Below are 22,535 nucleotides of genomic sequence, written 5' to 3' on the forward strand. Positions count from 1 at the left end.
TGGGCACATCTTAGCAGCTCAGTGAATTGATTCTTTATTTATCTTACTGCGCTACAGTAGCTCCTTGGGTATTGCATTCTTGTGCTGTGCTATCAGGATTTGGTAGCTTGCTTTTTTCTCTTCTATCTTTTTCGCTAGTTTTTTTGCCTTGGCTTCTTCTAGCTCCATTCTCCTCTGGAAGTCTTCGCTTATCCCCGAGTCCTTCACTATGAGTATTTCAACTATCAGCTTGTTTCTTCTGTACGTCTCGTAGTACCCGTCAGTCACCTCCTTCAGATCAACCAAGTGCTGCGATATCAGCAGATCGCGAAGCGTGCAGACATCTGCATCGTTTTCTGACGAGGTGCCGTACGGATATACTCTGCCAGGCGTAGAAAACTTCAAGGGAAGAAAGTTGAGCTCAACCACTTTCTTGCACTCGTCCACGCAGATGGAGTCGAACAGCTGGACATTCCTGGAGATCAAATGCGAGCACACAGCCTCTTTCATTTCCCTGTACTTCTCCTCAGTGAGCATATCTGACTTAGATATGATCGGAATTAAGTTCGTTATTTTTCCCATTTCGTACATGCACAAAACATCTATCTCTCTGAGGACATCTGTTGGGCTGATTAAGTACAGACACGCGTGTATCCTCTTGTCTTCCTTCAGCTGCCCGTGGTCTTCCTCCATGTGGTACTCTTCGTACCTGTTTAGCACAAGGTTCTTAGCAGGCACCCAGTCGTACGAGCTGTTCACAGAGTCTCCTATCCCTCCTATTTCATACACGGTTAAGTTCATTTTTATTCCACTTTCATTGAGAATGTATCTTGTGGCTGAAATTGAGGTGTTGTTTCGCTCTAGACAGTGCGCCTCTGTATCCATTAGCTCGGCCAGGGGGTTATTGGTGCACGCCATGTCGCACACTTCGTGGAATAAGGTATCGTCTCTGATCAGCTCACTGTCTGTCTCTATGCTGAAGAGCGAGCTAATCAGCGAGCTTTTTCCAGAATAGCTTTCTCCCATAACTATTACGTTGTAGCTTACAGGGGTGTCTTCTATCGATCTGACTATCTGTCCGGGGAGAGTGTTGAGGAGCTGTCCTGTTCTGTCCATTATTTGTATTTGTATGTGTACATGCACAGGATAAGTATGCCTATGGTTGTGAGGCAGAGTAAACAAAAAGAAACAATCCTTCTGTTCTTAGACCGCCTGAGGAGCCTGGAGAGTTTTTTGCTCGCTCTTCTGAGGGTTATTTCTGTTTCGTTTATTTTGTTCTGAATTTTTTTGATTATCTCTCCCTGCGCCGATACAACGGTGTTTATTTCTGACAGTTCCAGCGTTGCATCCTTGATCGATTTTATGGTGCCCTGCAGCAGTATTTCATGCTCCACTGTTTCTTCCTTCTCTAGGTACTTCTGCATCTGCATGTGTCTTGTTTTGTGTGGTGTTTTATCCCTGTTTTGTCTTATAGCAATGGAAACAGAAAAAGTGTGCAACGATTGGCTGTTCTTAGAGGAGATTCACAAGGTCGTAGTAATGAGTGAATTTCTCTAATAGGAAAATTAAGTAGTACTGATAAACTATGTTAATTGGGATATTGGCAGCTGATTGTGTTTAGCTCTATTACGTAGCCCTTTTAATTTCCGCATTTGACTGTATTAATGGGCACTGAGCTATTTCTTATTTTTCTCTGCTTTCTTCTGTTGAGCATTTCTCTTGCTGGATGAATTGGCTCACTCCAAGTGCTACTTTTGGTATTTATTCCATTACCAATCTAGGACAACAAGAATAAAGTGTGCCTTTACTTCAGTTTGCAATACATCTCATCATTTACTCCCCTGCACGAGCAATGGGTGCAGGAAATGGACTAATCTAGCGAAAATATTTGCATCTTGTTTTGTTTTTTGCTTTTATTCTGAGCTATGAGATGGATGCAGACTTATAGGGAAGTATCAGTTGTTCTGCCATTGGAGAAGAAGGCAACTGATAGAATAAGTATCACTGCAGGAGACAGGCTTGTAATTAGAATGAACAAAGAGACAGTGCTGGACAGAGAGCTATACCTACCCGTGAAGGAAGATGAGTGCATTTGGTCATTTGAAAACAAAGAAGTGGATGTCCTCCTGGTAAAAAAAGAAATGGGGCCATGGAAAAGCCTCTTCAAAGGAGACCCAGAAGAAGTGCAGGACATTCCCGTTGAGCCAATAGGTGATCTCTCAGAGCTAGGAGATGAAGCACAGAAGATAATAGAAAGAGCAATGGAAGAAGAAAACATTGTGAAAGCATAGTAATTATTTATTCTTGGCTGTCTTTTTATTGCAGGCTGCTCTCAGGCTGTTTGAATCTTTCACTGTGGCTAGTTTTATTTTGTAAAGAGAAGTGGTGCTGGGGTCTACGAACGCAAGCTCCTTGGTGCCTGGCTCTGATCGAATTGACGACTTATTGACAGAGACAGAAATTATCTCAGTGTTTCTGTTGTAGATAGTAATGTATTTTTCACTATTCTTTTTGTGGACAACTACGCGATGAAAGCCAATGTCATCGAATTTAGACGTCTTGCGCAGGAATATCTTACAGTTCAGATCGAATAAAACATCAGACTCAGATGCACTTTTATCTTCTTTCGTCTCTTTTTTGTCTTCTTTCATCTCTTTTTTTAGAGTGGCTGGCTTTATTTCTTCTTTGTCTTCCTGTTCTTTAGGATGAGTCTGTTTTACAGATGCTTCTGCTTTTACTGTATCCTTTTTGATGTCTTTGCTTTCTTCTTTTTTGATGTCTTTTGCCTCTTTTTTCTTACTATCTTTTATGTCTTCATTTACCTCCTTTTCTTTTTCCTTTTTCTCCTGTGGTTTATCGTCTCCCTTATCGGCTGCTATTTTATTTTTACTTTTTTCCTCTGCTTCTTTTTTATTTTCATTCTGTGCGCTGTGTGCTTTTTCATTCTTTGCTGTCTCTTCTGTTCTTTTTTCACTGGGTGTGTGCGGTGCGAATAGAGTGCTGCTGGCTGTCATGGGCGGGTGCTGGCTGAGAATAAACTGTGTGGTTTGCTGCTGTGGTGATGGCTGTGCTCCTGACAGTCCCGATCTAAGAATAGTGGAAAGATCTATTGGCCCTTTTATTAGCTCTGGTTTTTGTTCTTTCTGTTCTGATCTCTGTTCGATCTCTCCTCTGTATGCGCTGTACTGGGTGAATAGGTCTGCAAAGTTGTACCTGTTGTCGATTTTGTAGGCTTTGCTGACCGATTCAATGAACGACTGGTTGAGGCCTTTCTTTTTCTGGTCTTCTGTGAAGATTGGGCTTATTTTGTTGTTATTCCCCAGGAGACTCACACGAGGGCCGTTTGGTCTTTCATTTCTTCGCTTGGCTCTGAGTATTTTTTTATTTGGATCAAATCGGATTGCTTCTTCTGGCTCGGACAGGTCTTCTTCCTCAACTGTCTTCCTGCACTTCTGTGTAATTCTTCTTTTGCTTACTGCCATAAAAAAGAAAATATTCGAATTAATTTATGCGGCGGATGAGGTCTTCTATTTCTTCCTTGTAGATTGTGTCTTTTGCTTTTAGGCCGGGAAGAGCGTACTTCTTCTTCGATGCTTCGAGTATTTTCAGGGCCCACATCTTTATCTTCTCGTTTTCTGTTGCCATCAGCAAATTTAGCACTACTTCTATCTCTTCCTCTGAAAGGGCGTATGCACCGAGTGTGCGCAGAGCATTCCACTTAACGCGGATGTTTTTGTTTTTGAGGAGAGAAAGAAGGACGGGTTTCTGCGAAGGAACAATCATGTGGTACAGTATCCTGCAGAACTGTATCCTTGTGCCGTCTGCTGTTCTTGTCAGAGCGCTCAGGAACTCGTTTATGCTGTGCATTTTGTTGCCTTTTGTCTTTTCATCAGGATATCTTAAATCAAAATTATTACCATATGTAGTAGTGTTAGACTGTTTGCTATTCTCATCTGTTTCTTCGCTCTGTGCAGGCGTATTTAGACCATTTAAGATCTCTATGTGCACCAAAAGAGCATCTGCCTGGTTGTACAGCACTTCGCTCTTGTTGTACTTCAGGAACATGCTCACTAGCTCATCTGTGTCTACTGTTTCTGGTATTTTTGATACTGTTTTTATTCCTGCAATGTGCTCCTGTGGCAACTGTGCACTCTCTGCTCTCTCCACAATCATTTTTAGTAGTTCTTCTGGAATGTTCAGTAAGTCATTGCGCGACAGAGACTGTGCTATCAGGAGTATTGGAATTTCCTTTATTCCCGATAGAATCTGGATTAGTGAGCCAACAAATTTAATGTCTTCACTCGCTACAACAGTAGGGAATATCTTTGATATGAATAGGTCAAGGTATCGCATCTGGAATGCCTCTGTTAGCTTGGAGAGATATGTCTGCTCACTTCTCTTTCTCTTGTACAAGCTGAAAATAACCCGCACAGAACTTTCTCCAACCAAGTGGTCTAAGGATGTAGCAGCCTTTGATGCCACCGCGAGAATATCTATTGCATAGGGCTCTATCATGCCGTGCATGCTCTCTTCATTGCATATTCTTTCAACTGCTTTAACCAGAAAAACAGTTAATCTGCCGTTTAAAAAAGCTGATAAGACAGGCAATACGTTGAAAGCGTCTATTTTCTTGTAGTTGGAGAGTATGAAGTACACTCCTGCGTGCGCATCTTCGCTCTCCAAATGGTCTGCTAAAACTTTGAAAATCTCTTCCACGGAGTGTCTGAGACTGTCCGCATACGAAGAGTACGAGCTGGACACACCGCCAGACGAAATAATAGATAAAAACCGATGGGATCTGCTGAGAATAGAAGAAATCTGCTTAAGATTAGCGCGTGGGTCCTTCAGAAGGCCACCAAACACGCTCAGCCAATTTCTGTGGATATTTTCAGTCTCCATCTAACAATAAAATAATAAAGAGTTGCAAAAATGTTCACTTTATTTTTCACTTCCATTTTAATTTTTTGTCTACTTCTTCAGTTTCAAGACGAAAACTTTTCATCAGAAAAATAAACTAATATTACCGCAAATACAGCCATAGCGCCATCAAATGAAGTAGGGTAAAAACTACTAAGATCAATAAATAATCCTAATAAATATCTCCTCTAAGATTCCATCATAAACGCATGCTAACACTAACCGTAAACTCTTCTCTTTCCACTTACAATGCAGCTAAAACTAGAACAGAATCTGAATAAAAGATAAGACAGCCTCCAGCACTCCAGCCATGAATAAAACATTCACATTTATTTCTATCTTATGCTTGTCTGGCTATCTTTACATACGTGCTCCACAGCAGCGATGCTACACTAATGAACATCACGCGCAAGTCCAAGGGAACAAATAAAAAGTTTATCATCTGAATGACAGGCCATATCTTGTAGCTGTCGAATAAAATTCGGAAGTAGTCTCCAATGACCTTGGAAAGACTGAAGTTTTTGCTGTCCACCACGCTGGAGACAAAAATAAACATAAAAGTTCCAAAGGGCGACCACACAAACTGGTCAAAGAGCATCTTGTAGAAGGCCAGCTTGATCTTCAGCCAGCTAAACCCCTTCATCCTGTCTAGGTCCGGGCCCTCGAAGGAGTCCAGCTTGGTGTACATCAAAAAGCACAGATTCCCTGTAATAAACCCATACAGCCCCATGAAAAGAGGCGTAACGAAGTACGATCTCACATTCCTCAAGATAATTTGCCCCAGCAGGTCAGATAGCATAAGAATCACTGCAGTAGTCCCCCCTTGGAATAAATAGTCTTTTATTGTTATTTTCTTCGTCTTCCTCTTCTCTTCGATTATTCCTCTTTTGTTTATTTTCATGCTGCTTCAAAAAATCCTCTATTTTTGCAATATTTAACTTTTGAGATTTTAACCGTGACTTTCGTCCCCTGCGTGCTCTCTGCGCCTATCATCGATATAAACCTGTTTTCCACGGGCTGGATGCTTCCAAACCCTCTTTCTTTATTTTTGATCCTTTCATTTCTTCCATCAATCCGCATAAATAAATAATAGAAGATCCGAATATATTACTCCATTAATAGTGTGCCGCTAAGTGCAAATATTTTCACCACACCAACCAGCTGTCTAAAGAGAAGGTTTGTGCTTATGCCAGGTAGTTGGGGTATGGATAGGGCGCTGCATACTCTCCGTTGTAGTAGTCATACCCTGTGTTGTATGCAGTGCCATACGGCGTGCTGTATGGATGGTTGTAGTAGCTCCCGTACGGATGGATAATGCGAGACTGGGTATACCTGTGCACTGCGTGGTAGGAAGGGATGGAACTGGTGTATGAGTGGTACCTGTTGCCCCTCCATCCATCTGTGTAGTAGTAGCACGAGATAAAAAGACTTTGAAATAGTAGTACTAGAAAAAGCTTCATTGAGATAGCAGCAGAGTCGATGTTATATTCTTTCTCTTTTTGATCCCGTATCTTATCCTGCGAATAGAATTGCAGAACTTAAAACGAGATACGCAGATAGCTCATAAGAGGCTGAATGTAAAACCGCTGAAATAGAAAAAGTTTTGTGCTGCTTTCTATTGGCTGACTCTGCACAAAAGTTTTCTCATTTCATCAGAGAAGTGAAGCAAAACACGCACTCATTTACATCACAAAGAATAAAACACGTACTCACATCAAAACAAAAGTACAAGTTGTTTCTGAAATAAAATGCTCAAATAGTCACTCACTCAGCCGTCTACAAGAGAAGTGCAACCAATACTAAGTTCATGCTAATTTTTAATTTCTTCTGCCACTAGGATATTTACTTCACTCTTCACTGACTAGTTAAGTCTATGAGTGTAAAAGTACTAGAACCTCATAAATAGATTGTAAAGAGTAACGAACAAACCATAAGAGAGCTATAAGAGATAAAGAAATGAGTGGTGCTAAGCTATGATCTACCAGCTACAGCATACAGAAAATATTTTCGCTGGCTTTTCCTTGTAAATAGCCGTGTTTCTCAAACTGTGATAACTTTAAAATTCAATCATTTATTTTCCTGCACGAATCATAACGTCGAGCCACTTGAAGGCCAGCATAAACCCTTTGTTCTGCGTGGAGATGGAGTCAGTCACTACGCTGCAGTAGTTAGCAGATATTCTTCTGCCGTCTTCTCCGTCTCCTGTGACAATTCCGAGGTGGCTGCAGAGGTAGTTCAGATACGCCTCGTCTAAAACAGGTATGGGCTGCGATGGATTCCTCATCTCCCACACTTTCTGCCACATGTCTGTTTTGTTGAACAGCACGGCAATGGGAAGGGTCTTTCTTCCGGACTTTTCCATGGCGTACAGCAAATGCGCGTACGTCTCTGCAACTATGTGGTATCTGTCCATGTCTGTTATGTCTATCATAAATATAATACCGTGTGACTGAAAAAAGTACGTACTCCATCCCAGTCTGGCGGTCTCGTGCCCTCCCAGGTCGTTTATGGTCACTTTCATATTTCCTATTTGCAGAGTTTCTTCTCGAACCGACCGCGTGGGGGCAACTGTGTGGATGGTGTCTGTTTTTAACCGAAGCAAAAGTGTTGTCTTTCCTGCGTTGTCAATCCCTAAAAACAGGATGTTTGTTTCTTTGCCAAACAGTCTTTCAAAGATGGCCTTTGGTCCTCTTTCTATTAGATCCAACACGATTTGTTTACCTTTCTCATAATACTCCATTAAAACAAAAGAAAATTGAGAGCATTTTATTTTAAGAAAATTAAAACAATGGAAAGATAAAACAGAAAAATACTGCGCACAACCGGAAGTACAGCAGTATGAGACATAGAATGTGGTGCAGAGCATGTTACACAGAGATTTAGTGCAGAAGTAGCTGTAGAATAAACTAGTGAAAAAGAGGACAGTATTGGCTGTAGGAAAAACACTAGTAGCTCAAATAGTGCAGTGAAAAAGTAGGAAAATGAAAATAAAACAATGAGGGAGACATAAAAATAGAAATGAGCTAGCAGAAAAGCCAAGAAAAGTTAAAAAATGATGAAATAAATAACCATCTGCTATCAGCATACGAATGAGCAGAGAGCAATAAGATTCTAATTTGTTGGTGGAGAGGTTATAGCTATCTCTGGATTACAAATATTTATTCGGTTGATCTCCACCCTCTAGATGCACCGAGGGGATTGGTAAGTATTTCAAAGCCGTCATCCACAGATGTCACCATAAAATAAAAGGTGTCCAGACACTTGAAGTACCGTGTGAGTATGGAGTAGTGCACTTCTGAGTTGTGGTCTACCTTTGCGGTATTTATTTTTATGTAAAGGATCTTTCCATCTTTTATTTGGCTTGAAAATGTGCCTCTAAAATGGACATACGCATCGTTTTCAAAATTGAACCGCCATCCTGTGTCCGACATCTCCCAGGAAACAAGAAACTGTTTTAGGCCTCTTTTTATGCTTACCAGAGAGAAAGGAGATATAAAGTATCCACTGACCCAGATATAGCTATCTATCTTGAATGCTCTCAGCAGCTCCTCAGCCCCATCTCTGGATATGACAGCGTTAAGCTCTTTAAAGAGCCCTTTCTTCTCGATAGACTCCATAGATAAGAAAAATAACAACTAACTTCTATTAAAACCAAATAAAATAAAAATATTTAATTATTGGCTTTTGAAGTACCGCAATGTTTGGCCAACTCTTAAAAAGTTCATTCACCACCGCGCAGGAAATAAAGGAGCACAAACATCTCAGCAATTCGCCCTGGAGCAAGAGAGTAGAAAGTAGCAGAATAGATATAAATCTGAGCAGTAGCAAGAACAGCGTGTGCAAGATGATAAACAGTGATTATAAGGAAAGGAGTGAAAATGATAAGTTAATTAGCAATAATTGCAGTAGAAGCCGTGTAAATAATTTCAATTCAAATAATAATTACAAGCCAATTGAGAGCTATACGACAGGTAGCACTAAAAATAGCCATCTCTCAGCTGATCTTTATACCTCATCCACCAAGCTGCTTCTTTTTTTTATCCCTCTGATGGCTGGCTACATCTCATACAAACTCTCCAGGTATCTCATGAAAATGAGCAAATCTTTTGGAATCGACTACCACAAAAAGAACAAGATAAAAATCCCAGAGTCAATTGGCCTATCTGCTGGCATTTCCTTTGTGTTCAGCATTTTCATAAGCAGCATATTCTTCACAGATAAAAAAGAGTATCTCCTTATATTCACCAACAGCATAATACTCAATATTCTACTGGGCTATGTAGACGACACGATGGAGCTCCCGTGGTCATGCAAGCTGCTCTTTCCCATTCTCTCTATTATTCCCATGATAGTAACATATTCAGGGAGCAGGTCTATTTCTATTCCTTTCAGTGGTGTTTATGACCTAGGGCAATTTTTCTACTTCTGTCTCGTCTGCTTAAGCATATACTTTACCAATGCAATCAACATTCTCAGCGGAATAAATGGGATAGAAACAGGACAGGTGCTGGTAATCAGCATGATGATGGCTGTGGATAGGTGCATATTCTCGGACTCAGATAATGCGCTGAGCATTCTTTTGTGTCTGTCTTTGTTTTCTAGCACTCTTGGCTTGTTCATTTGGAACAGGTTTCCTTCTAGGTGTTTTGTTGGTGATACTTTCTGCTACTTCAGTGGGTGCTCGTTCCTGTGCATAGGCCTGCTGGGAGGCTTTCTTAAGACTATTTTCCTATTCTGCACTCCGCAGTTCATTAACTTCCTTATTAGCATGCCACAGCTCATAAAAATATTGCCATGCCCCAGACACAGAATGCCTGGCATCATAGAGCTATCAGGCACTGAACCAGAAGAGAATAAGGAAATGGATCAAGAGATAACACAAGAAATAGAAGTAGAGGAAAAGAGCAGAATAAATAGAATGATCGAGAAAAAAAGAAAAGACGATAATGAAGTTACTAAAGACCAAAACAATCTAAATAGTGCAATGGATGTGATGAATACTAGCACCAATGAAATTCTTCTAGTTCCCTCTGTTTTTACTGTTAGTAAAAAGTATATCCTAGGGAGCGCAGTAAGAAGGAACATAGTTTATCTTTTTACTAAGCTGAGGATTATTTCCTGCGCTGAAGATAAAGACAGCTATACCATTAGCAACTTTACCATCTTAAATATAGTGCTAGTCATCAAAGGGCCAATGAAAGAGAACACTCTATTTACATACTACATGATTATACAGACAGCCATATGCATAGCAGTACTAGCTATAAAAGTAATGCTCAACACAGCAGAATAAATATAACCCATAGCAAATATACACCTTCTTCACTTACTAATGCTTACCACAGAATATGTCTTCTAATCCTGCCTCTAGTCTAGTAAATAAGAGACACTAGGCTAGCTTACTAACCACTATGCTGCTAGCCAACTAGTAGCTACAACTACGTTCTTGTATTTCTTTCTCTGCTTTTTTCTCTTCTGCTATACTTTATATTTTAATTTCTTGCTAGTGTTAGTAGCTGCTCCTAAACAGCCAATATTTGCCTCTATCGATGAAGCATCGCTGGCAATGGAGGCAGCTGCTAGTCTATTCCCGTATAATACTCTTTATTGCTAGCTTGTATAGGTAGAAACAGGCTAATGAGACAGAGCGTGTCTCTTGTTCTGTCCTTTTGTGCTCTCTTTGTGTGCACTGTGCTAGGTGTGTGTACACTTTGTCTCGTCTTCCACTGTCTCTTTTTGTCCATTGCTAGCTTCTTTCGTGAGCACCTTTCTCCAAATATTCTCCCCTGAAAACTCTGCAGCAGGGGCTCTGTCTCCTACCATATACGGCAAGCTATGTAAAGTATTCCTCATCTGTGCGCCAATGGAAGAATCCAGAAGGAATTCTCTCGCTTTATTTGGAAGTATTTGCTCTGTTTCCTTTTAAGGAAATCTGTGGTCTATAAATACGCGCGCAATTCCCCAAATGCGGGTAGGAAAAGAGACTCCACAGCATATACTTTCATAACAGGTCTGCCTGTGTGATCACTCATCCCTGCTGTCTGCTACTAGCGAGAAAGGTCCGCGATGCAAGTGTCCACTGTAAATCATCCTGGTCTGATTGGCTGATCATCATAGGATGTGGGATATGCGTGTATCCCTTTTTGCTTTAACTTCTTACTTCATAATTACTCCTTCATTCATTCTACTTGTCCATTAATTATCTGCAGATAGATGGTGACTTTGTATTTATATTTATTTCTTCTGCTATTATTTCTTCTACAGTCTTATTCTTTGCTGTCTAATTGGTTGGCCGGTCTGCACTTTATTGTACAGTGCAATTGGTCTGTCCAGTGGCATTACTTATTGTGCTGTGATTGGTTGTTCTGTCTGCTGTTTCACTGGCTGGCTGTGTTATATATTACTGCGGTATTTTAGTCCTATGGATCTCTACAAAATAGACAACAACAACTGCGAGTGCGCTTCTATCTCAGGGAATGGGGGCATCAATAAGATAAATAGCAATGAGTACGAAATAACTATGCCTGCTGGGCTAAATAGCGACAACATAGAAATACAGCAGAACAAGAACATAGTGACTATAAAGTACAAAAAACAGACTAAAACCAGCACAGAAGAGTCAAACATTGAAGGAAGCTACGCCTTCACCGTGGACAACAACCTAAAAGTTTCAAAAATAAACAAGGAGCGCTCTAAGCTGAAAATAGAGTTAGAAACAGGCGAGCCTGTGGCTGATAAAATACTCAGAATAGAGAATAAATAAAAATAAAAATAAGTAAACAGAAGAGAATTGTGCTATTTTTTTATGCGGGTGTATGAGTGTAAAGTCAACGGAGAGAGAGGGCTGGTGGGTGTAAGCCGCAAATACTTGAAAATAGTCAGAGACAAGGAAGTAGTGGAGCTGGATAAGATAGGAGCAGCAGAAATACAGAAGGACTCGCTGCTTATCACGCTGGAGGATAAAACGAGTCTGGTGGTCAGCGGGTTAGAGAGAGCAGATCTGGAAATAGTGCAGGAAACAATAAAAGGAAAAAGAATGATAAGCAAAGAAGAAATAACAGAGGCAGTGAAGAAGAACATACAGCTGCAAAAGACGTACAAAAACATCAACCAATCAGAACACAAAATATTCTACAAGATATTTGGAGAGCTGCTTCTAAAAACAGTAAAGAAGGAAGAGAGCACAAAAATAGAGCAGACCTCCAGCAGCGGAAGAGCCAAGTTTGTTATTTCGAACAAGATAACACTCTCTGCGTATTTTAACATGAACATTTCGTTCTTATCGTTTGTGAACTACTTCTACAGCGGATATTTGATGATGGGCTCAGAGGAGAACGAAGTAGACACAGAGATATTCAGAATACTCAACAGGCCTGTCTCCTCGATTGAAAGGGTGAATGTTCGGTCGATGATCCTCCAGGACACAGCAGAAGAAACAGAAGAGATAAAACAGAAGCCAAAGACAATAAAGAAAGAGCATTTAATAAACCCTGAGCTAGTGCGGCTGCTGAACGAAAAATTTTTAAATTCAAAAAACATCAAAAACACGCCAGAAGCTGCAAAAAAGATAGAAAGGCCAGTGCTGCACCCGCCCGTGATAAGAGTGGAGACGGTGCTTCCTCTCCGGAGAATAGGAGTGCCCATGGACATCCTGCGAAGAATGAAGGAAGTTTCCAAGCTTATTTACAAAAACAAAAATCTATCAGAGGAGATAAAAGCAGTATCCAATAACCTGCAGCAGTCTCTGAAAGATGAAATCAGAAGGAAGCTCCCAATAGAAGAGGGAAACGCCGTTATGATGGCAATTGACAGAATAATACCAACCAGATTTATACGCGAGCTGAATAACCAATCATCCAATAAATAAATTAAAAATTTAAATTCCCCTAAGAATCAGCAGAATGTACTTCAAAGAAGCAAATGTTTCACTATTAGTTGGGTTTGTGAGCATCCTCGCAAGCATAAAACTGTACACGGACAGAGAGAACCTACACAGAAAAGTTATCCACATTGTCCTTCCCTTGCTCTCCACTGCTCTCCACATTCTCCCGTTCTTCATCCCGTTCTTTATTTCTACGCCTGCGAGAATACGCAGAATTTTAAACGGCTCCATCTACTCAACATCGCTGGCCATAAGCGTAACTCTGTTTGCCATGTACTTGTCCTGCAATTCTTTCAAAATATTCACAGGCCTGTTTGTCATCGCATATCTTCTTGCCTCTCTTTTTGAGACTTCGCTCTACTTCTGGAAATGGCACACAAGAAGCAAAAAAAGAAAAGAGTTTAAAAACAGGCCGCTAATCAGACGAAGATACGGAAATGGCGAGATAAAAATGCCGCCCATCAGCGTCAGCACAGAAGTCAAGCACCTGAGAGCCAAAAACGACTTTGTATTCAACGGAGCTGTGTACATTAGAAAGGGCGAGACTGTAGAGCTCCTAAAGCCCATAGGCTCGTACTACTCTGTGAGAACATCCACAGGCACTGAGTACATAGTCCCAAAAGAAAACTTCTTTTGAAGTAAAAAATAAACAGAGGAATGGGACAACACAGGCCACTGAACGACAAAACAAACAGAGTAAATACGAGTGCGATAAGCACAAAAGAAGAAGAAATAGAGATAAAGAGCACAAAAGAAGAGAATACAAAAGAGAAGACACTAGAGAGTAGAATAGAGAATGAGGAGGCAGAAGAGACAGACGAGGAAACAGGCTTAAGAGAAGACTTTGGAAAAGAAAAAAGAAAAAGAAGCATAGACAAAAGCGCTGAAAAGAGGAATGTTTCAAGGAATAAAAGACATAGAGGCATTGAAGAGCTAGCGATAGACAAGAAAACATCCAATAAGTCAGATGAGAACTTCGATGCTTTTCTTAAAGGCTCTTCTGGGAATGAAAGTGATGGTGATGTTGAATATGCATACACTTACGATGACTATCTAAGCGAACACATTGAAGAGATCCACAAAGAAACAGAACTGTCTCTGGAAAGTATAACAAGCACACACTTCAAAATATAAAACAAGATACAAAATAAATAAAAATTGTACTGATCTTATGCTTACACTTTCATTCTTATTCTAATCCGTAAATAGCAAATCTTCCATGCTCAGCGAATAGTTATACTTCTCATTCAGCGGATATGTAGAAGAAAAGTGCAAATAACAATGGAGAGCTCAATAGTGCTGAGAGAGTACGCATATTTATAATAAAATGAGCATAAAATATTTTATGAATCTTCTTGTTACTCTTTTATTGGCGCAGGCTGGGGTGATTGTGTACTTACTAGCCACAAGAAAGCAGAAAAACGCGCAGAAACATGCAGTAAGTGCGTCTGCACATGATAACAGACCGGTTAAAGGCGTGCTCCTGGTGCGAAGTGACCTGAAAATGGGGAAGGGGAAAATAGTAGCACAGGCAATGCACGCGGCATACGAAGCAGCCAGAAAGCCAAACACAGTGAGCGAGCAGTGGAAGAGCAACGGGTTCAAGAAGGTATCGCTTAGCGTTCCATCCAAAGAAGAGCTGGACGTGATAATAGAAAAAGCCAGAAAATGCAAAGTCCCAACTATTTCCATAACAGACGCAGGAAGAACACAGGTAGAGCCCAATACGCACACAGTTTCATTCCTAGGCCCGTGGTATGAAGATGAAATAGACAGCATAACAGGAAACTTGAAACTGCTATAAGCCATCTACGCATAAACACGGAAAAAAGAAGTGAATAAATATTAACTGATTATATCTCCATTTATTTCTCACTCATTTTACTCTTTCTGCAAATGTTTTCATTTCATTCATTTACAAACTGTTTGTTGATTGTTTTAAGTGTGTTATCTATATGTTAATTGATTCACTCTCTTCCCGTCGCCACTTAGATTATTATGAGTCAATTCACTTTTGTTCTAGTTATTCTCATCGAGAACAATGGAAAACACGCTAATTTTCTTTTTCTTTCTGAACTTGCTACTTGTTGGTGCAGAAAACAAAGCGTGCTTTTTTAGAATAAATGGAAGAAATCTTTTTTATTTTTATGAATATTATTGGGTCTGAATACTTACCGGATAATTATAAATTCGAGCTGCAGAAAACGATAAGACAGATCGAGAGAAGAAAGAGCAAGAGAGTGGCCATACAGTTCCCAGAGGGCATAATACACCTGTCTACAATTATCTCTGATATAATTAGATCTAATACGAACGTTGAGTCGGTTTTTATCCTCTCTGATGTGGTGTATGGGGCGTGCTGCATTGACGATGTCTCTGCGCATCTGATAGACTGCGACCTGCTGATCCACTACGGGCACTCGTGCCTATTTGAAGTGACGAAGTCGCTGATACAGGTGATGTACATATTTGTAGAGATACAGTTTGACATTGCGCACTGCATGAAGCTGGTGAATAAACACATAAACACAGACGATCTTTCCATTTTGGGAACAATACAGTACAACAGCACAATAAGAAAGATAAAGAAGGAGATAGAAAGAGAGAAGATACTGAAGATAGCAGATAGCAAGAGTGCAGGAGAAACAGAAGAGAGCAGCAGCGTGTGCACTATACCCCGCGTGCAGCCCCTGAGTCCTGGAGAAGTGCTGGGGTGTACATCGCCGAAGGTTTCAACAGGCGCTGTGCTATTTATATCAGAAGGCCGTTTTCATCTGGAGTCACTCATGATCCAGAACCCAGGAAAAGTTTTCTACAAGTACTGCCCGTCCTCGAAGGCAATGACAGTTGAAACGCACAACTACGACAGATTTCTGGAGATACGAAGAGAGATAAAGAAAAAGTCCCTAGACACCCCACGCTATCTGATCGTATTTGGAACACTCGGGAGACAGGGAAGCACGGGCATACTGGAAAAAATAGTCGAAGACTTGAAAAAAAGAAAAAAAAGCTACTACGTTGTGTATCTGTCAGAAATAGACGAGGTATTCGTAGAAGCGCTGAAAGACATAACCGTCATAGAAATAGCATGCCCAAGGATAGCGATTGACTGGGGAAGCACTTTCTCCATTCCCATCATTACGCCCTTTGAGTACTTCAGCAGAGAGCTGAAAGAGTATCCAATGGACTACTACGCAAAAGAGACAGAGGAAATGAAGCCGTGGCAGAGTCTGCAGTAGTGTGCAAAAGCGTTAGGGAGCTGTAGAGATAAAAATAAATAAATATTAAAGTACAGGTAAAGATAGAAGTGTATGTTAAAGAGAGAGATAGAGTAGATTTAATGGATGTTTATTGCGGGGGCAGGAAGAGATCAAAAGGGAGAGCGCAGAAAAGAAGTAGGAGCAAATGAGAAGTGAATTAATTTTATTAATAAAAATTGTACATTTTTTATTTACAAAGAATGGCCACACATTCCATCTTATTTCTAATAATAGCAGTTATTGCAACACTACTTGCAATATTAGCAGGAAGAAGAGTGTTTAAAAAACACCACGAAATAGAGGTCGAAAGAACAGAGACACAGCCCGTGCCCATAAAGCCTTCTCAAGGTTTTCTTTACTCTCTGCTAACAGATAGCGAGCTGTTCAGCACCCCTTTGAAGACAACAGAAGACATAGAGATAGTTAATGGAGGCGTTTTCTACTATCTAATTGAAGGAGAGGTAGAAGTGCTGTTTGACAATGCAGTCGTAATGGTCAAGCAGCAGGATTACTTTGTGTACTCTATTTTCTGGCTGTACAATGTGCACCATAAGACATCAGTTACGTACAAAATAAAAAAAGACAGTTTGCTGTACAAAATAGATGCAGAGAACTCAACTGCCAAGTATCTTCTTCTGAACCGGCTGTTCAAAGGAACTGTCTACACCCTGGTGAACTATTTGGAAGACGAGCTGGAGCTCGATGTAAGGAGCATAAAGACAAATAAAAACCACCAGGAGCTAATAGAGAATATATCGAAAGAAGTAACTCTGATAAAAAAAGTAGGAAAAATTGAAGAAATAACAGTAGAAACAGAAGAGTACACAGTGCCTCCCAACACTCTCCTCTACATAATAGAAGGAGAAGGCGCAGTAGAATACAACAGAAGAAGCACCTTGGAAGTTAGAGAAAACGACTTAGTCGGATGCCTAGAGTGTGTTACAGCACTGAAAATGAACAGGATAGTTAGAAAAAGATCGCCAAAAATAGTTGCAGTGAAAATAAAACTGGAGCCAACGGTGGAAACAGACGCACAGCCTCTGGAGGCAGCGGGAAGCGAGATACTGGAGAGAGTAAAAAATAAAACACAGCTGGAGATAACAGACGCAATGATAAACTGGAAAATGTTCCAGCCAGGAGAAAGACTCTCGGCTGATGCTCCGTCAAAATCAATCAAAATCATCACAAACGGCTACTTTCTGAAAGAAGGAGATGTGAAGTACTTTGGAATATCGAGCAAGAACACGCTGTTTGAAAAAGAGGTGCTCCTGGACCTTGAGTCGCCCTTCCAGCTCGTATCCACCAGGCTCTCAGAGGTCATAGAAATACCAAAGGAGTACATAAGCATAATAACAGCGCAGTTTCAGTCAAGCTCACTCGAGCTGTACAAGAGAATACTCAGCAGAACAGGAGTGGAGCAGGAGCTGGAGCAGCCCTCCATCATCACATTCATCCCAAACGACCCAAAGGAGACACAGCTGGAGATATTCACACATTTCCTGAGGGCAGAGATGATAAAAAGTGATTCGTGTTTTATTTTGTCGTCAGCGGAGATAGAATCAAAGTTTAAAAAAAATTCACAATCGAAAACAGTTGTGCTCTCTCTGCTAAACTACATAAGCGACCTGCAGAAGGAATACTCGTACATTCTTATCCCAATAGTGGGCCCAGTGTGCATAGAAAGACCAGCGGACAATGGTGATGACAGCAGCACATCTGCAAGCGATGATGAAAAAGAAACAGGGAATAAAGAAGAGAGTGAAATATGCATCATAGATAAGGATAAAAATGAAACAGATAGCACTAATAAGGAAAGCATTAGAATAAATGATAAAAACAATAGCAAAGTAAGTAAAGCCAGTGAAGTGAATAGTGGAATTAAAGATGAAAGTGAAAAGCTGAATGATATGCCTAATGACAGTAGTTCTAGCACTAGCTCCGGCGCTAATCTTAGCAGCAGCTCTAATGGCAAAAGTAAATCCAACAGAAAAAATAAAAAGAAAGCTGGTGCAACAGGCATAAATGGAGTGCTTTTGTCTGAGATAATATTCTACGTGATAACTAACGGGGACACAAGGAGCATCAACATGGGCACTGACATATTCTGCAAAATAGACACGCTTGTTCTCCACAGAGACAACAAGATGCAGGTGTCCCGTGGCAAGTACTACGGACAGAAACACAATCTAGAATTTCCTGTGATAGATGTGCCGCTATCAATAATAAAAACACGAGAGTCCCTAAACTACACAAGAAAGAACCACTGCACATTCACAGAGCACAACAACAACATTATTCCGTACTTTCCGCTGAATGACATGCACAGATTCATAAGAACCCTCAAGGGAACGAACGTAGGGCTTGTGCTAGGAGGTGGAGGCGCCAGAGGAATAGCGCATATAGGGATAATAGAAGCCCTGGAAGAAGCAGGTATACCCATCGATGCCATAGGAGGCACCTCAATGGGCGCATTCGTGGGAGCGCTGTATGCAGAGGGCACGAACAATAAACAGGTGTTCATTAGGGCCAAAAGACTGTCGCATCTCATAGGCAGCGTGTGGAGGATAATTCTTGACCTCACGTACCCGATATGTTCTATGTTCACAGGCAAAGGATTCAATTGGGGGCTTAGGATGATATTTAAAAACAAAAGAATCGAAGACTTGTGGCTGCCCTACTACTGCATTACAACAGACATATCTTTGTTTGAAGAAAAACAGCATAAACAGGGAATACTCTGGAGGTATGTCAGGGCAAGCATGAGTCTATCGGGATACCTTCCTCCGCTGTGCGACAATGGATCGTTTTTGCTAGACGGTGGATACATGAATAACGTGCCAGCTGATGCAATGAGATCAATGGGTATCAGAAATATCATTGCAGTGGATGTGGGGAGTGAGGTGGAGACGACTTTCTCAGAGTACGGGGACAGCATAAACGGCTTCTACATTCTGTTCCAGAAAATATTCAGCACGAAAAAGTTCTTGTCTCTAACGGAAATTCAGTACAGGCTGGCATACCTGACAAGTATGCACAAAGAAAGATCGCTGAAGTCAGACGTAAGCATAAAGTACATACGGCCAGACCTAGCAGGATACAAGACAATGAACTTCAGACAGTTTGATGAAATAGTGGCGCACGGGTACCAATACGGGAAGAAGATTATCTCAGAGTGGAAGGCGTCCGGAGAGTACCAGGAGCTCACCACGCTTACAAGAGCAACAGTAAAAAGACACACAACATAAACAGAAGCGATAGAGGTAAAGCATGCTGGCATTTTTCTTTCAGCTAGCTTTATCATCAAAATTATTAAAATAAATCTAAATTAAACACTGATCAGTTGAGAACATTCTATTGCAGCTGTTGCAGCTATTTTTCCTGAGAGAAAAAGAATATATTTGTTTACTGAAATGTAGATGCTTAAGAAGATTTTCTACCATAGCAATATAGCATACAGGCATCAGAATGATTGCGCATTAATACATTGCTATCAATGATCTCTGAAAGTAAGATAGAAATAAAAATATTTTTACTTGTCTATGGAGCTAAAACAAAAAATAAGAAAGATAAGAGTGCTGGGCACAACTATACTGTTTTGCTTGCTAAAAGCAGGGTGTATAGTGCAGCTGAATGACATAAAGACAGTGCATGAGTACTGGACCACTAAGATCTATTATATCGAAGAAGAAGTGAATATACGCAGTAACTTCTTTAAAAAAATCTACCCTCTTGATTCCAGCATGCTGTCTTTGGAGGCTGGCGATCCTCTAGACCTAAAGAAGGAGATACGGATAGGAAATAAGAACCTATCCAAGATAAAGAGTGCGCTAAAACAGCTTAAGAAATGCACAGATACAATAGTAAAAATAGTAGATTCGTTAGTGCCAGTCATTGCTGATGACAAGTTAAATAGCGTTAAAAATAGCAAATATCTGTCGAAGATTAAAGATAAACTGGTTAAACTAGATAGAGTGCTTCTGGAAGCCTTTAAGAGCAACACTTTGCTAATTGAAGAAATAAACAGGTTCGATGCGCACATGGTAGGAGTAATAGAAGAGTACATTAAAAAAAAGTGCAAAAGTGATAGAATGTCCAAGCTGTTCCTTTTTAGACTGGCAAAGAATAAAAAGATTATGCCTGCCAGTATAATCCTCTCTTTGTTTAACACAGACCTATTTCTGAAAGAGAAAATTTATTTCTGTGGGGTTAAAAATGAGGATGGCACTAGAATTAAAATATACTCCTTTCATAAAAACAGCATAGCCAACTACGTATCATATATGCGAAAGAATGTACCAGAGCACAGGCAATATCTACTGGAACTAGCTGATACATGCAATTTTTCAACATATCACAGACTGCATAGATCTAAAAACAATAGAGATATAATGAATATATATCTAAATCTAGTGGAAACAGACCAATTAGACATCGAGATAGGGCAGTATATAGATATTGCGCCCGTGCAGATTATGAAAATAATAATGATAGAACATCTACTGGAAGGCTGTCTTTTAAATTGCAAAAACAACGCTCTGTTCTTTAAAGTAGGAAGAATAATAGAGAGAATATTTATAAAAAAGTGTGAGATTGACACGGATATCATTAGAAGTGCTGTGGTTGCAAGAGAAAAACAGAACAAAATACTCAGCCTCTATCTGTTCTTTGGGAAAGCTACGATTATGACACACCAAATGCTTGTACAGAACTTGAAAACTTTTGTGAAGAGAACGATATTACTCTTTCAAGAATAAAACAAATCCAGACAGAGTTCAGATCTTTCAAATGGATGTATGAAATTGATATATGCGCTCAAGACGCAAAAGATGTTGTTTCTAGAGATGCACTGGGGGAAGAAATGCATTTTGATTTGTCATACATCCATTCCATGTGGTATCTATGCAGGCGCTGCAGGTATATTAGACAAATGTTTAAAACAGAATACATACAGAACGAGAAACCGTTTATAGAAATAGTGGATGATGTGGCTATTATCAGGCCATGCAGAATAAGCCAATGCTACGATGTCTTAAAAAGGTCAGAAGACATGAAAGACTGCATCAAAGTGTGGTTTTCTCCAAAAATTCACATTATGTTCAGCCAAATAGAAAACATTGGCTATCACTACAGTTTGTATTTCGACTTCTGCGGATTTCTGAAAACCACACAGAGTAGCCCGAGAATGTTGGAAATATACGAAGAAGTAAATTTGTGCCAAACCATGCAAATTAGACTGATATAGTGCAGTAGGTTAGTCTGAAAATAAAGTCTTCATGCAATTTGTATAAAAATAAAAAATATTTGATAGCTATTGCAGCATAGTCTCTTGCAACTTGCAAACTGATTTATTTAGTTTAGCACCTGTTTACGCAACAAAATATGATTGAATAAATTACCAAAACAGTGATGTTGGCAATGAATCTTGAGAAGAGTGTTGTCAGCTCAAGAATATCTTTTAGGACTTGAAAGAGCCTACTATACTTCACTGTCATCAATAAACTACTAATCGATCAACTACCTTGCTATATCCTTATTATTCTGCCATATGGCACTGTTTGGATAGCTGACACTTTTCCATCAGTTATCTCTTGCAAAAGACTTATAAAATCAACCAATTTGTAGTTTACCTCGTAGTTGTACTCATGTGTACCCAAGCCATCACTGATCCTATCTATTACCGCTATCTCATCCATTGCCCTATCGGATGAATACCTTCTGACGGCTTCGATTGATGAAATATCTCCAACTATCTCTGTGTACTCGTTTGCGAGCAGACTGTCTACTATTCTTTTGTACCATTTTTCAACACACATCGCACTTTTCATTATACTCTCTCTTGCTAAGTCAATTGTCCTATCTACTCTTACTCTTTTGGCACTTTCCACTTCATTGGCATTTTCTCTGCTGTTTACACTTACTACGTCAATATTGCTTGCATTCATAGAATTATTCAGACACAATCCAGAGGCACCTGCTAGTGCGCTGTTGTTCATGGCATCACACAGTGACATACTGGATGAAGCTCCTCTCGCGCATTCTACTTCATCATTCACTTCGGCAACTCTCTTGCTAATTGCATCGCATAAAATGTCCAAATTATAGCTATATGTTATATTGTCAGACACTCTGCTACTGCCTGTCCTCTGAGATGGAAGAACATTGATGGAGAGTGCTTTTGTCGTCGATGATAAAGTGCTCTTATAATGCAAAAGCAGAGAGTGTGCAATAGATAGCATCAGCTTAGAGTGCAGTCTTAGCGACAGGCTGTTATTGAACACACTGTCTAAGCAATCGGCCAAGGAAGAAAGAGGAACAGCTGTGCTATGGCTCTTCATGCATGCATGGACATACATCCTGTACAGCAGACTGTTTCTAGATATAAAAATGTCAGGGTAAAACATGCGCAGATAAAAAATTAAAAATATAAAGATAAAACAGTGATCAGTGTGATGTGTAATGAGATATACCAAAGTGCTCAATGCTTAATAATGAGCAAT

The 22,535-nt window shown here is 40.1% G+C and overlaps 21 protein-coding genes across 21 annotated transcripts; 11 read left to right on the plus strand and 10 right to left on the minus strand.

The window, feature by feature from the left end:
* Positions 1–51: 51 nt before the first annotated feature.
* On the minus strand, positions 52–1,095 carry NEMIN01_0393 (septin 7; the record flags this gene model as incomplete). The annotated part of the gene is made up of 1 exon (XM_051476335.1): positions 52–1,095. One exon carries the CDS (start codon positions 1,093–1,095, stop codon positions 52–54), a length of 1,044 nt encoding a protein of 347 aa, XP_051332295.1.
* Positions 1,095–1,409, minus strand: NEMIN01_0394 (uncharacterized protein; the record flags this gene model as incomplete). Its single annotated transcript, XM_051476336.1, has 1 exon — positions 1,095–1,409. One exon carries the CDS (start codon positions 1,407–1,409, stop codon positions 1,095–1,097), a length of 315 nt encoding a protein of 104 aa, XP_051332296.1.
* Positions 1,410–1,904: 495 nt separating this feature from the next.
* Positions 1,905–2,270, plus strand: NEMIN01_0395 (uncharacterized protein; the record flags this gene model as incomplete). Its single annotated transcript, XM_051476337.1, has 1 exon — positions 1,905–2,270. One exon carries the CDS (start codon positions 1,905–1,907, stop codon positions 2,268–2,270), a length of 366 nt encoding a protein of 121 aa, XP_051332297.1.
* A 3-nt stretch (positions 2,271–2,273) lies between these two features.
* On the minus strand, positions 2,274–3,461 carry NEMIN01_0396 (uncharacterized protein; the record flags this gene model as incomplete). The annotated part of the gene is made up of 1 exon (XM_051476338.1): positions 2,274–3,461. The coding sequence occupies one exon, from the start codon at positions 3,459–3,461 to the stop codon at positions 2,274–2,276; it is 1,188 nt and encodes a 395-aa protein (XP_051332298.1).
* Positions 3,462–3,480: 19 nt separating this feature from the next.
* NEMIN01_0397 (uncharacterized protein) lies at positions 3,481–4,878 on the minus strand (the record flags this gene model as incomplete). The annotated part of the gene is made up of 1 exon (XM_051476339.1): positions 3,481–4,878. The coding sequence occupies one exon, from the start codon at positions 4,876–4,878 to the stop codon at positions 3,481–3,483; it is 1,398 nt and encodes a 465-aa protein (XP_051332299.1).
* A 358-nt stretch (positions 4,879–5,236) lies between these two features.
* Positions 5,237–5,797, minus strand: NEMIN01_0398 (protein Mpv17; the record flags this gene model as incomplete). Its single annotated transcript, XM_051476340.1, has 1 exon — positions 5,237–5,797. One exon carries the CDS (start codon positions 5,795–5,797, stop codon positions 5,237–5,239), a length of 561 nt encoding a protein of 186 aa, XP_051332300.1.
* On the minus strand, positions 5,794–5,976 carry NEMIN01_0266 (uncharacterized protein; the record flags this gene model as incomplete). Its single annotated transcript, XM_051476208.1, has 1 exon — positions 5,794–5,976. The coding sequence occupies one exon, from the start codon at positions 5,974–5,976 to the stop codon at positions 5,794–5,796; it is 183 nt and encodes a 60-aa protein (XP_051332168.1).
* A 104-nt stretch (positions 5,977–6,080) lies between these two features.
* Positions 6,081–6,356, minus strand: NEMIN01_0267 (uncharacterized protein; the record flags this gene model as incomplete). Its single annotated transcript, XM_051476209.1, has 1 exon — positions 6,081–6,356. One exon carries the CDS (start codon positions 6,354–6,356, stop codon positions 6,081–6,083), a length of 276 nt encoding a protein of 91 aa, XP_051332169.1.
* A 611-nt stretch (positions 6,357–6,967) lies between these two features.
* Positions 6,968–7,636, minus strand: NEMIN01_0399 (GTP-binding protein SAR1; the record flags this gene model as incomplete). Its single annotated transcript, XM_051476341.1, has 1 exon — positions 6,968–7,636. One exon carries the CDS (start codon positions 7,634–7,636, stop codon positions 6,968–6,970), a length of 669 nt encoding a protein of 222 aa, XP_051332301.1.
* Positions 7,637–8,054: 418 nt separating this feature from the next.
* Positions 8,055–8,513, minus strand: NEMIN01_0400 (uncharacterized protein; the record flags this gene model as incomplete). Its single annotated transcript, XM_051476342.1, has 1 exon — positions 8,055–8,513. One exon carries the CDS (start codon positions 8,511–8,513, stop codon positions 8,055–8,057), a length of 459 nt encoding a protein of 152 aa, XP_051332302.1.
* An 80-nt stretch (positions 8,514–8,593) lies between these two features.
* NEMIN01_0401 (UDP-N-acetylglucosamine--dolichyl-phosphate N-acetylglucosaminephosphotransferase) lies at positions 8,594–10,189 on the plus strand (the record flags this gene model as incomplete). The annotated part of the gene is made up of 1 exon (XM_051476343.1): positions 8,594–10,189. The coding sequence occupies one exon, from the start codon at positions 8,594–8,596 to the stop codon at positions 10,187–10,189; it is 1,596 nt and encodes a 531-aa protein (XP_051332303.1).
* A 1,128-nt stretch (positions 10,190–11,317) lies between these two features.
* NEMIN01_0402 (uncharacterized protein) lies at positions 11,318–11,659 on the plus strand (the record flags this gene model as incomplete). The annotated part of the gene is made up of 1 exon (XM_051476344.1): positions 11,318–11,659. One exon carries the CDS (start codon positions 11,318–11,320, stop codon positions 11,657–11,659), a length of 342 nt encoding a protein of 113 aa, XP_051332304.1.
* A 42-nt stretch (positions 11,660–11,701) lies between these two features.
* Positions 11,702–12,763, plus strand: NEMIN01_0403 (uncharacterized protein; the record flags this gene model as incomplete). Its single annotated transcript, XM_051476345.1, has 1 exon — positions 11,702–12,763. One exon carries the CDS (start codon positions 11,702–11,704, stop codon positions 12,761–12,763), a length of 1,062 nt encoding a protein of 353 aa, XP_051332305.1.
* A 34-nt stretch (positions 12,764–12,797) lies between these two features.
* On the plus strand, positions 12,798–13,415 carry NEMIN01_0404 (uncharacterized protein; the record flags this gene model as incomplete). Its single annotated transcript, XM_051476346.1, has 1 exon — positions 12,798–13,415. One exon carries the CDS (start codon positions 12,798–12,800, stop codon positions 13,413–13,415), a length of 618 nt encoding a protein of 205 aa, XP_051332306.1.
* Positions 13,416–13,435: 20 nt separating this feature from the next.
* Positions 13,436–13,912, plus strand: NEMIN01_0405 (uncharacterized protein; the record flags this gene model as incomplete). Its single annotated transcript, XM_051476347.1, has 1 exon — positions 13,436–13,912. The coding sequence occupies one exon, from the start codon at positions 13,436–13,438 to the stop codon at positions 13,910–13,912; it is 477 nt and encodes a 158-aa protein (XP_051332307.1).
* A 211-nt stretch (positions 13,913–14,123) lies between these two features.
* NEMIN01_0406 (peptidyl-tRNA hydrolase, PTH2 family) lies at positions 14,124–14,582 on the plus strand (the record flags this gene model as incomplete). Its single annotated transcript, XM_051476348.1, has 1 exon — positions 14,124–14,582. The coding sequence occupies one exon, from the start codon at positions 14,124–14,126 to the stop codon at positions 14,580–14,582; it is 459 nt and encodes a 152-aa protein (XP_051332308.1).
* A 343-nt stretch (positions 14,583–14,925) lies between these two features.
* On the plus strand, positions 14,926–16,017 carry NEMIN01_0407 (2-(3-amino-3-carboxypropyl)histidine synthase; the record flags this gene model as incomplete). Its single annotated transcript, XM_051476349.1, has 1 exon — positions 14,926–16,017. One exon carries the CDS (start codon positions 14,926–14,928, stop codon positions 16,015–16,017), a length of 1,092 nt encoding a protein of 363 aa, XP_051332309.1.
* Positions 16,018–16,238: 221 nt separating this feature from the next.
* NEMIN01_0408 (lysophospholipid hydrolase) lies at positions 16,239–19,283 on the plus strand (the record flags this gene model as incomplete). The annotated part of the gene is made up of 1 exon (XM_051476350.1): positions 16,239–19,283. The coding sequence occupies one exon, from the start codon at positions 16,239–16,241 to the stop codon at positions 19,281–19,283; it is 3,045 nt and encodes a 1,014-aa protein (XP_051332310.1).
* A 294-nt stretch (positions 19,284–19,577) lies between these two features.
* NEMIN01_0409 (uncharacterized protein) lies at positions 19,578–20,792 on the plus strand (the record flags this gene model as incomplete). The annotated part of the gene is made up of 1 exon (XM_051476351.1): positions 19,578–20,792. One exon carries the CDS (start codon positions 19,578–19,580, stop codon positions 20,790–20,792), a length of 1,215 nt encoding a protein of 404 aa, XP_051332311.1.
* Positions 20,793–20,827: 35 nt separating this feature from the next.
* NEMIN01_0410 (uncharacterized protein) lies at positions 20,828–21,280 on the plus strand (the record flags this gene model as incomplete). Its single annotated transcript, XM_051476352.1, has 1 exon — positions 20,828–21,280. One exon carries the CDS (start codon positions 20,828–20,830, stop codon positions 21,278–21,280), a length of 453 nt encoding a protein of 150 aa, XP_051332312.1.
* A 280-nt stretch (positions 21,281–21,560) lies between these two features.
* Positions 21,561–22,439, minus strand: NEMIN01_0411 (uncharacterized protein; the record flags this gene model as incomplete). The annotated part of the gene is made up of 1 exon (XM_051476353.1): positions 21,561–22,439. The coding sequence occupies one exon, from the start codon at positions 22,437–22,439 to the stop codon at positions 21,561–21,563; it is 879 nt and encodes a 292-aa protein (XP_051332313.1).
* Between the last annotated feature and the right edge of the window lie 96 nt (positions 22,440–22,535).

The sequence above is a fragment of the Nematocida minor genome, assembly GCF_024244105.1.
Source record: "Nematocida minor strain JUm1510 chromosome Unknown 7921, whole genome shotgun sequence".
Taxonomy (NCBI): domain Eukaryota; kingdom Fungi; phylum Microsporidia; genus Nematocida; species Nematocida minor.